The 12261-nt window shown below is 36.9% G+C and overlaps 1 protein-coding gene across 12 annotated transcripts in view; it reads left to right on the top strand.

Moving 5' to 3' along the window:
- INPP4B (inositol polyphosphate-4-phosphatase type II B) overlaps nt 1–12261 on the top strand; it is a 779792-nt gene that overhangs the window by 730773 nt on the left and 36758 nt on the right. For all 12 annotated transcript variants that reach the window (XM_057546957.1, XM_028168300.2, XM_057546956.1 and 9 more), the window contains 2 exons: nt 287–399; nt 4175–4329. In XM_057546957.1, coding sequence (XP_057402940.1) covers nt 287–399; nt 4175–4329 — 268 coding nt within the window. The remainder of the gene's footprint in view (nt 1–286; nt 400–4174; nt 4330–12261) is intronic.

Genomic DNA, 12261 nt, shown 5'->3' with positions numbered 1-12261 from the left:
AGGCAGCCTTTGTTATTAAAAATAGTTCCCTTCTTGGTGAGCGTTATATCACCCATTGACATTACCCCAGTTACACACAATAGGGAATGAGGGAAACTGAGGCATATTTCTAAGTGAAAGAATAAAACCAGAAGGATTAATAAGTATGATTATCCTCAGATACTCTCTGCTCCAAATGGCATTTGTTGTTACGGAAATTACATTTGCAAATATATTAAGGAAAACTCCATGGGCAGCTTAATACTAATACGGTTTACTTTTTTTCCCCTCCTTTTTTGTTTTTCAGACATTTCACATTTTCAAGAACAAAATGATTTAAAAGGATTACTAGAAAATCTCCATCAAAATATTCAAGCCAAAAAGAGGAAGAATGTAGAAATCATGTGGCTGGCTGCAACGGTAGGCACTCTCCTGTCAAATGGTATTGCCTGTCACCGTGATGATCAGAAAGCATTATCGGGTATCTGCTATGTAGGGTCCAACCTCTGCACTTTGGGCTACCAGATGTCATTCTCCATTATCCAGGAGATTAGGCATCTAGTCTACCAATAAACAAGAACACAAGATAGAAGAAGATGTATTCAACGAGAAAGAATCTTACTCATTGGCTTTTCTTATAAATTCGGGATGTGTTTGAGGCTAAAATCAAGGGTCTGTGATTTTCTTGATATTGCATGTTGCAATGTCAATAGCCCATGTAAGTCAGGGTTTTGAAGTGCTGCTCTAGAGACATAGGGTTTCAACAGAAAGTGGTTATCAGATCTCTGCCTCACAGGCTCAGTAAGGCTCCTGGACATATTGTTTTGTTAATGAGCTTGTAAACGCGTTTGTCAATTTAGATATTGGCATAGAATGTATTACTGATGTATTGCTCTTAGGGTAATGAGCTATATTTTGTTTGCTTCTTTCTCATTTAATGGCACGCTCAGGGTAGAAGATCTGCCTGCTTTCCCACCCCCAGGTTTCTACAAGGTTGAGGGAGAAAATCATGCCTATAATTTTTAAGCTCTTATCTGGCAACCGTTCAAGTATAGCTCACATGAGTTTTGTTAAACATTCAGACCCAGAGATCCTTTCACTAGGAAGGGATCTTTTCATCAGGAAAGGCACACATTGGAGATCTTTTTGATGAACGCCATGTTTGAACTTACTGCACAGGATTGCTTGTGTAATTTGGAGTTCAGTGTAACAGATCTTCTCACATGTGCTATTCATTCTCTATCAATAGCATTTAAAACAAAGCCTTTCCCCCTGCTGCCAGCGCTTCAATTATAATCTAATATTACTTACTCTCTTCTGGGAAAAAGGAATGGATAATTTACCATGAGTTCATAAAATAATTTACCAAGAGCAAGGCAGAGGAAAGCTGCTTTAGTTTCCCTTCATGCCCTCTTGGAGCCCCAGGGAAGAACATCAAAGGTAACAGTATGAAACGTTGCTTTCAGGCAGCTCATTTACACTGGTCCCATTTAGCATCATACTACATTACATGAAGGTTGTTTTTAATAGTTCTTTCTCCTGTGTCTGCTCTATATACCTTCAAAGACTACTATGGTTGCTAATTCTCACGAAAATTTCACAAAGACAGGTCGTAAGTTATTTTTGCTATATAACTAATGACATGAGAGCACAAAAGTAGTTTGATCATTTCCCAAGGCCATCTGACAACTTAGGAACATATACATATGTCATTATACACATATCGTGCAGTCATGTAAATTGACAAATGAAGGATGCACAGGTAGAACCACAAATGTATATTTTCTCTAGTACGTGTAGTTTTCTCATTTGAATATATTAAAATAATTTCCATAAATCCTACTTTTCTGAAATTTTTTTTGAAATGTATATACCAACCAAATATGGCTTACTCACAACTTACCATTGAATTCATGAAGGGGTGATTACTTGCCTTGATAAATATACAGCACCCATAGTGTGCAAATTTGGCATTCTGTAGGAATATTGACTTTATTATTAATAGCATGTCTATAGAGTGATACATGAGTTTCAATATGCTCTTTGTAAACCAGGGACCTTGGTATTACTCTTAAAGAAATATAGAAATTCCCTTTGACATTTTCCAAAAAGTTTTTATTTCTTTCTCTGTTTTATTATCCTCTCTTCTTTAAAACAATTAATGAAATACTGCTTTTGTTAATGTTTTACATTCTAATTGAAAAATGTAAAGCTATTTGGTTTTATCTTGAATGAATTTTAAAAAATGAAAATGAGAATTTAAAAAGACCAAATACCAAATTAAGCTAATGTTAAATTAAGCTCATATAGTTCAGAAAAATTGTGAAATACAGAAACCAAGACCCAACCTGTCTGCTTTGATGGAATTGCCCCAGCTTCTTTTTTTTTAAATAAATTTATTTATTTTATTATTTTATTTTATTTTATTTTATTTTTGGCTGCGTTGGGTCTTCATTGCTGCACGTGGTCTTTTCTCTGGTTGCGGCGAGCGGGGACTGCTCTTCGTTGCAGTGCGCGGGCTTCTCATTGTGGTGGCTTCTCTTGTTGTGGAGCATGGGCTCTAGGTGCATAGGCTTCAGTAGTTGTGGCACATGGGCTCAGTAGTTGTGGCTTATGGGCTCTAGAGCACAGGCTCAGTAGTTGTGGCACATGGGCTTAGTTGCTCCGCAGCATGTGGGATCTTCCCGGACCAGGCATTGAACCCGTGTCCCCTGCATTGGCAGGCGGATTCTTAACCACTGCGCCGCCAGGGAAGCCCACCCCAGATTCCTCTTGATTTTAAATTTGTAACATGAAATATCCTTAGTAGGATAGTTGCATACAATTGTGACAATGCATTTTAAAGAATATTCATTCTTTTTAAAAATCACCTCTCATAAGTGACCATTGAGGTCTGTATTTTGTTACTATAAATATAGTCAAGCCTTTGTTATTTTATATTAAAATTTTTGAAATACTATTTATTTAAATGCGTTAGTGTTTTCTACAAGAAAAAAAAAAGATTATATGTTGAAATCATGCTCTCACATTTTTCTAGTCACTTACATTGGAGATAGTGAGAAAGTACCTAAGGGCTAATAAGAACTTGTAAATCCTAAGCTAAGTATCCGAATCACAATTAAATCATGATAAAAACCCTTGATAAACTGTATTATTATATCCTCTCTTCAAATCAGGCAACTGTTAAGGCCTCCTCAATGGCAGATAATAAAGCAGGCCTGTATTTCATCAGAGTAGATGTATCTTAAGTGCATGTTGACTAACGTTTTTGATGCATTACCATGGACTAGGGAAGAGAAAAGAATGGAGTGATTCACCTGTTAACCGTAAAGCAATGAGACCATGAATTATTGCTACTTACAGATTCTTCTCCTGGCTTACATCAGAATAACAACAAGAAAGAATTATAGAGAGAAACAGAACAGGACAGAAGTTAAAGACTTGGTCCTTGTTAGGTAGACTTACATCAGCATCCTGGCTCTGCTCTGTTGTGCATAAGTCACCCTACCTATCTAAACCTCAATTTCCTCATCTGTAAAATGAGACTAATATACCTTCCTCCAGGGTTCATGTGCAGTTAAATTAAAAGAACAAATCTATATGAAATTTATTAGCATTGTACCTGGTGCACAGTAGATATGCAATTATAGTGGCCATTTTTGGTGCCCTTATTCTTATTAGTTGCACTGATGAGTGGTTTCCTTATCGGTTGCACTTGGCACCAAATGGATGTTTGAAATCTCGTAACATCCAGCAGAGATTAGTAAAGGTTATTTTAAATATATAGTAAGAAGGTATTAGCTATGTAAGATTCAAATCAAGTGGCTGATCCAGGAAATATAGATTATTTTTTTCCCCTTCACTATTAAGATGTTGCTTCTGAGCTGTGATTATCATTATCCCCTGCAGCTTAGATCCCCTCTCAGAGAGCTTTGCTGCCTCTGCTGGATATTTACCATCTTATATGCCTTCAACAGCCCCACACCTCATGTACAAAGAGCTAAATAAATTAAATCTATTCCACCAGCTTTTGAAATGAAAAGGTAGTATTTTTCCATTCCATAGGCAGATTGAACCAGTTAACTTTCATAAATTAACATAAATTTGGTGGGTTTAGACTAGAAGTGTCTAGAGGACTCTGACACTTTAGAGTAATCTGCAAATAAACAATAAACTGTGTATATGTCTGTTACAGATTTGTCGCAAGCTAAATGGCATTCGTTTCACCTGTTGTAAAAGTGCCAAAGACAGGACGTCGATGTCAGTGACGCTTGAACAATGCTCAATCTTGAGAGATGAACACCAGTTACACAAGGACTTCTTTATCCGAGCGCTGGATTGTATGAGAAGGTATCCCATATGTCTTCAACTTTCTTTCTTTTTTAAAACAAAATTTTATTGAAGTATAGTTGATTTACAATATTTGTTAATTTCTGCTGTACAGCGAAGTGATTTAGTTATACATATATATTCTTTTTTATATTCCTTTTCATTTTCGTTTATCACGGGATGTTGCATATAGTTCCCTGTGCTATATAATAGGACCTCATTGTTTCTTTTAGGTCATTTTAAGGTTTGGGTTTGTTTTCTTTTTCCAAATATGTGTTTTACTGGAGGACTAAACATTTAGTTACTTCACTGCATTTCCATGGCTTAGAGCTGATGACATGAGAGATAATATAATTTTAAGTGAATACTCATTTTAGGCAATAAAAAAAATGTGGCCAGATTTTGATCATCTGAATGGAGGATATATTTCATTAATACATTTAGACCTAAGTTGAAGGGCTCCGGTCCTTTCACATATAACACTTGAAGAGCACAGTCGCTTTTCATACAAGTCTTTATGTGTATGCACAAAATAAAACTAAGTCGTTATGCAAACAAAGCAACTATCCAAAAAGTGGCAACTAACAGGTGATCTTCCCATGGGTTGCAGGGTCTTCCTGTCTTTAACCTCCTTCCTAAAATTATTTTCACATCACTCATCATAAAGATGGGATTACACAGATCCTTTAAGATTGAGAATTAATATGGTTACTCCGCTGACATTTAAAATGTTCTGCCTGAAGTCATGTATCTTGATTCATTTCCGCAGTAATTAAATCTAAAGTCTAAGCCATAATGGGAAGGAAAAAGTGCCTCATTCACAACATCTGTCAGCAAGGACATATGTTAATTAAAAACTTTAGCGAACTTGTCTCTTTGCCACAAAGACCGACTCAGAAGCACAACAGGAAACATGGGACAGGCTCCCTGATCCCAGAAAGGAATGTCATGTGATGCTGTGAGAGGGCTGCTTCTTATCTGGCATGTCATTAGCTCCCCTTTTCTTTTAACTGCTACGATCTTTCCATGGCGAGAGTGATGCTTGTCTGCGCTCCTTCTATGCTGTATGTTTTCCCCGCTAATGAGAGGGTTCTGAAGTCCTCTCTTTTACCCCATTTCATGTCTCTTGGCATTTTCGTTGTTCAGTGGAGTTCTACCATAATTTTTGGATAAATGTATGAGGATATCTTCAAGGCCTGACATGAGCATCTCAGCCATGCGAAACATGTTTGGTTGTCATTAAAGACTTTTTTCAATAATAATCTCTCAACACTCACAGGGGAGGTTCAGAATCTGAGTATAAAATCTTCTAATGTGCATTTAAAAAGTACAGATGTCACTATGGATGGAACAAAGATGCCAGGTGAGGAGGGCAGAGCACATGATTTTACAGGCCAGAAACCCTAGAGGGCTAAAATGATTCAACCGGCATGAAGTATCTGGAAGGTGAAACTGTTACTTGTTTATTTAAGGTAGGGGTAAGAGAGAACCCTTAAATTAGAAAGGTAATTTTTTCCAATCCGTAAATAAAGGGCATATCTGTCATATATATGTTGAACTATAAAACTGCATATTTTGGAATAGCATAAAGGTTGTATGGACCTGACATTATATGTACAACACATTTGCTAATGACATAACATTTATGAGGATTTAGTTTGGGATTGTGAAATAAAAGTAAGGCACTAGAAATGTAATCCCAAAATACTAAAGATCTTAACTTCCATATCCCCACTACTCTAGTGAAATTTCAAATCTGCCAAATTTATCCTTTGGTTTTGTGTCTATGTGAGGGCTGCATGAGAGTGTGAGGGCTTGTCCATGTGTGTGTATGCGTGTGTGTGTGTGTTCGTGCGTGCATGTGTTTAAGGGAAGTAGATGTGTTATTGTCTTGAATAACTGATGTCCTTTCCCTCTTTGGGTACTGTCTTACATCACAAGCCCATAGGTTTGTAAGCTCTGGCCACAGGGCAGAGTAGATGAGAGGATGCGGCTTGGCTTCAGAGCCAGCTGACCTGAGTTTGAATCCAGACCACGTGCCACTTAGCAGCCAAGAGGAAGTTAATCTCATCCTGCCTCTTAGTGCCTGAGGCAAGTTAGTCAACCTCTTGGTGCCTCAGTCTTCTCTTGTGTAAAAATAGACATGCTAATAATAGTAGCCCTTCTTAGGAAGGACTCCAGGATTAAATGGATTGATATGTGTAAAGTGATTAGATCAACGTTTGAGACAGTGATCACTCTACAATATTTGTTAAGAAAATAAATATCAAAGGTCATGATCTTCCTGAGACAATCAAGTCTAGGCAATTATGAGCCTCGTACTTTTTTTGAATATATTATGACATACGGTTTGACTCCAATACCATATATTAAAATCTTGTAAATAAGCTTTCAAATGCAATGTTTTATCTATTTAAGAAAATAAGCTCTTTAAATACCACTTTGAAACTGTGCGTGTGTTTACAAATGCTGTGCTAATTATGGATGGATTGCATTCATTAAAGTAAGCCTGGATAGGTTTCTTATAAGTATTTTTTATGTTAATGTGTATTATTGTATGCCCTTATGAATAATCATAGAATTTGAGATCAAGGAGTCACCTTAAAAATTTAGTCAAACCTGCTTCACCTTATGAGTAATGAAACTGAGCTCTACAGAGTGTTTCAGCAAAGACTACTCAGAAAATACTAGAGCCAGCACTAAAACACAGATGCCTTAGTTACATTTTTTATCCTGTGCTATACAGTAGGACCTTGTTGTTTGCCTTAGTTGTTTTTTTTTCTGTTTTTATAAATTTTATTTATTTTTTATACAACAGTTTCTTATTAGTTATCTGTTTTATACATATTAGTGTATATATGTCAGTCCCATAATTATTTGGTCATGTATTTGACTACTTCACATCTGTTAGTTAAAATATTATGTAAGTCATATGAGTCATAAGAACCATGTACTTTTAGAAATTGGAGACTGTGTGCAAGACCAGAGTGGTCTGCCCAAATCCTGAGACCTTGAAGAACAAACTCTAGTTCTAGAATGTTAACTCTTTAATTTCTACCTTATCTATCATGTTCACTATTGTATCTGGGCATTTGAGCACAGTGTCTGGTCCAGATTGAAATAAATATAAATAGTGGTTAAATAAACAAAGAACAGTCCAAATAGGAATTCATTCTGCTGCCTTCTCTTTTTCAGAACCGTGTAGCAACTTTTTCATCTGTTTTTAAAATTGTATTTTCAATTATGTCCTGAGATAGTAGTTCAGTTCTTACTTTTATGTGTAAGCCTTGTTTCCTAGGGTTGCACTTGAGTCTCTGTAGTTCAGTGGTCAGTCAGTGATTAGCCAGAAGTTGTGCTCAAACAGTTCAATCCAGTAAGGCTTTCAACCTCTGCTGATATATCAGCTGTGTATGGACTGGGAAACGTGTTCAAATTCAGGCGTTTTCATATCCATCCTGCCTTTTCTTTCCACCAGGCCCTATTAGGTCCTACTGGTCCACCCAGGATGTGTGGAAATTGATCAAAGCCCTCCATGGTTTTCTCATGTCCAGGATCTCATTTCCCATTACATTCATGGTTAGTCCACTGGTCTGGGGAGTGGCCCAAGTGGGAGTGCAGGCTCAGGCCAGCTGTGAGGTTGGCAGCCAGCATTTGTTTGCCTCCAAGGATGCTAATGCTTCGGACAGTGCCTGGGAGTAGGCTTTTCTACTCTTCACTTCCAATGCACTCAGACCCTGGGGCAGCAAAGTTGCCAGTTTCCATGGCAGCCTCTCCCTGGTAGAGGTTTAGCTGAGAGGGGCGGGGTGGGAGCAGCCCCAGGCAGAAAGACCACAGACTCGCCCTCTTCTTACCTGCCAGTCAGCAGTTTTCCAAGAAGAAACTCTTTTCCACTTGTTGCTTGTCTTTGGCTGATTATTAGGGTCCTGAAATGGTTGGTTTTGACAATATTTTTCAGTGTCATGGTTTTGGGAGGAGGAAGAGGATTTGCAGAGCTCTTTGCTCTGCCATCTGTTGGACAGTCCCAGCCTCCAGACAGTGGCTGCTTCTGGGACATTAAAAAACTGCGTATATTTGGACACTGTGCAGTTTATCATTGAGGTGGATCCAGGGATCCAGAATTTTTAAGAACTTTACAAATATTCCAGGACACAACCCTGGATTAAAAAAAAAAAAAAAAAAGCTAGTGTTTTAAAGGAGTTTGATTTTTATGTTTTTAAATGTATTAAAGTTTTTTATTTTATTTGACATCAGTTCCAGTTTATTTTTGAATTATTCTAACCACCTTTCAGGCTATTTACTCTGGATATTTTTAAAAGTTCACCAGGGTTATAATATCCATGTTGTTTTTGTAGTTTTATTTTCTTCCTTATCTATATTAAATTTTTCTACTGTATAGTGCTTATCTCTGTTAAATTTTTAAATTATTTATGGATGAGAGAAATGTTATGGATAAAAAGAAATAAAGCTTCATCTACCTGCTTGTTCAGAAGCCCCCTCACCAGAATAAGGTTCATGAGAGTGGGGACTTTTGTTATCTTGTTCACTGCTATATTTTAATTATCCAATACCTAGAATAATGCCTAGTTATAGTAGGTTCTCAATAAATATTCAATGAGTGAGTGAATGAATAACATAGGTTTCTAAAATGTTCAAGTCCTATAAGGAAGTTTTGTGCATACATGGGCATTTGGAAATAAGCAAATGAAATTATCGCTCAGTTGTGACATATTTATAAGCAAAAGTTCCAGAAGATGAAAGTGAAAGTTTTGGGGAGGTTTCAACTCAAATTCAAAAACAAACAGGCCACAAACAATCTACCTTAACGCACAGTCTGAATCTGTCAACCAAAAGTTTAGAAACAGACATGATTGAAATAAAAAGGTGTTTATTTAGGGCTGCAGCCCGGGAGATACAGATTCAACAAGCATTTGAATTGTGTTCTACCAGACTACAAAATGGGGGAGGCTTATAAAGGCAAAAACCCACAAGGTTACAGTTAGTTACATGAGTTGTTTATCAAGAATTATAATCGGAGCTGGCAAGAGTCAGGGTGCTTGTTAAGTGAGGATTGGTTGGGATCCCAAATGGTTGCATAGTTACAATGGAAGACCTTGAGACCATAGGTTGCAGCTGGCAGGTATTGTTCTGAACACGGCTAAGGGTGTCCTTGGATCTGGTACAGCTCAAAGGAAGTTCAGGTTCCCAGTGGTGCAGAGACTTGTCGGAGACCAGGTTTTCAAGGGCCGCCCGACTGCATTTTTGTATGCCTGAACCATGATTACTCTATCAAAATTTCAACTTGTCATTATACCCTCTGTACAGTTTTTTTTAATTTCAGACTCTCTCTTTTCTTACATATCCAGTATTGCTTATAGTTTCACACTTGCGACATGTGCTGTTAGCTACAGTCTGTTTGACTGAAATGGTACAAGATCCTCTTCAGATTAGGAAGTTGGCAAGGAGTGCCAACTGACTCTGTAAGGAACTCTTAGCGGTTGCCTATATTATAAGACCAAAACAATGACTCTCACAGGAGTCCCATCACAGACTAGGTTCTGGGATAGAGCCGGGGTTGAGAACTGCTTGACTATAAAGTCTGCCTCATTTAAACCAGCCACCATTCAGTAATTGATTTTAATGGCTTTGTGATATGACTATAAGCCTGGTATAACTATCCTTTCTTCAAGTTTGGAAGTGTATGTGTATCGCCAAATTCTCCCTTGATCATCTGTGGCAGGAATTTATGAAATGGTGGCTGAATAATTGGCAGATTTTTATTTTTAAAAAGAAAGGGAGAATGCATTCAGTATCAGCGCTCAGTTGTTTCTTATGGAATCACCATTGAATGCTAAGAGCCATCTCGTCACAATGCGTTTGCAAAAAGCGTATTTAGTAGGGACTTTCAAACTTATATTTGATTAATAGGTGATTGGGATTGGATTGAAAAATAATAAAATTTGACTGGATTATAAAATGTCATGTTTTATCAAAAAATAATTGTGTCAGGAAATTTAATTGCCACTAAAAAGTAAATGAAAATGAAAATGCCAGTGCACTGTTATTTTCCCTTAAGAGGAACTCTAGGATATTGTGTATATACAGTGTAGCAGTGTGACACCATATTGCTTAGTTGTCTGTCTGTAACTTTTATTTTCCTTATGTTACATTATTCTTCAATCTGTCATTCTATAATGGCTCTTTAAAGTTAAGATAGTTGGTATGCCATTAGTAAGACTAATCAAGGTATGCTTCAGCATACAACCTATTTATCAGTCTTAAGATACAGGGCTTTAATCATTCTATTTTAGTAAATATTTAATTCACAAGAGAGGGATTAAAAGGCCCATCTGCCTTACTGAGTTTTATTATCCTGCTGAACGTCATATTCTCAACATGAAATTTATGTGTCGGGGAGTGTAACTTATGAAATGTTCTTCTTTATAAATAAGTGACCTTTATCAACTGACGTCAGTATAGGTTTTATTTCTCATGACTTACTCCTTTAAGTATCCCTTTGTGGGATTTGCTTTTGAGTCACAAAGGTCATTTGTGTTCAAATAGAAACATGTCTTCCTTCTTTCCTTTGTCTTGTTTCCACTTTGGCTTTTTTTTTGTTTTTTTTTACTTTTGATTGTACTAATCGGAGAAGAGCTCCCATTATTTCATATTATCCCCTATTTCAAATATTGAAGTGAATAAGAAGCATTGCAGACATAGGTAATTGAAGCTTTCAGTTGTCTCTTGACTATTGGAAAGGGATGTGTTTATGTAGAACAGTACGAGCTGGAGCAGTTTCTCCATTATCACTTAGTCTTATCTCTTCCCTTGAGAGTTTCAGTGGTGTGTTTGCTGCATTATTTCAGTCCGTGTCTGTGACAAGTAACAGTAATAAGCCCAGATGAAGTCACCGTCTTCTTAGGCATGCTAATAATTACGTGAAAACTTACCCCACTTAGTATGTTGTTGCTTCAGCTGCTGGTAAGTTGAAAGATGCTGCAGAGAGTACACTTCTATAGAAATCATGTTTGAGCAAATATCTCTTAACAAGATATCCACAGATGAACCACCACAAAAGAACTGCTCGTACTAGAGAAATCAAAGAATGACCTACAAAAAAACTTCCAACTTCCTGAACAAAATGTATGTGCTAATTTTAGGCTATCTTCTTCATACATTTATGTGTGTCAGATTATTTTGCTACTAAAAAGTGGTAGTTTTGAGATCTGTTTCTTTTCCCTAATTTGTTTGGTATTTAACTTTGTTTTCAAGTACTAGTGACTTGAGACCCTATTAGTATGGAGCTTATCATTCAGAGCCGTTACAAGCTTTAGACACACCTTTCCAAATAAGTCACTTCTCTCAGTTCCTCAAATTATTAACTGAGTACCTAGAAATATAAGTGTATGGAATATGTGCTTTTCATTTAATTTAACAAAATAAAATGTAAATGAATCTGATTTAAATAGATTTAACTTCTGCCACAAACACGGCTTTTTAAAGTCAAGAAGACCTGGGATTAAATCCTTATTCCAGCAATTATTTTCTGTGCCACTTTTAAGTTAATTAATCTCCAGGCCTCAGTTTCCTCATCTGTAAACCAAGAGTAAAACTATCTCTCTCTCTCTCTCTCCTGTAGGTGTTGTGTTAAATGACATCACCTATTTGAATCCTCTATGCCCGGCGGATATTAGGTGTTATGCTTAATATGTGTTACCCTTGTTCTCCATGCTTTCCCCATCTTTACCTACCCTACTTAACCTTTCCTGTCCCATGTTTGTCTAAAAGTGCCTCCTCTGAGACTCCTGAAATGGAGGAATTTTCCTTGTGTTCAAGATCTTAGAAGAAAAATCCCAGGATTAATACTTGTTTTCTAAAAGGCTTAAACTCTTTCAGTGACTTTGGGCTAGAAGGTCTGTAAGCTTTGCTAGAGCTCGACTAATAACTTCAGGGGAA

This window comes from Balaenoptera acutorostrata, chromosome 5, assembly GCF_949987535.1.
Source record: "Balaenoptera acutorostrata chromosome 5, mBalAcu1.1, whole genome shotgun sequence".
Taxonomy (NCBI): Eukaryota; Metazoa; Chordata; class Mammalia; order Artiodactyla; family Balaenopteridae; genus Balaenoptera; species Balaenoptera acutorostrata.
The sequence above is the reverse complement of the archived record's forward strand: the minus strand, read 5'-3'. Positions and strand labels throughout refer to the sequence as shown.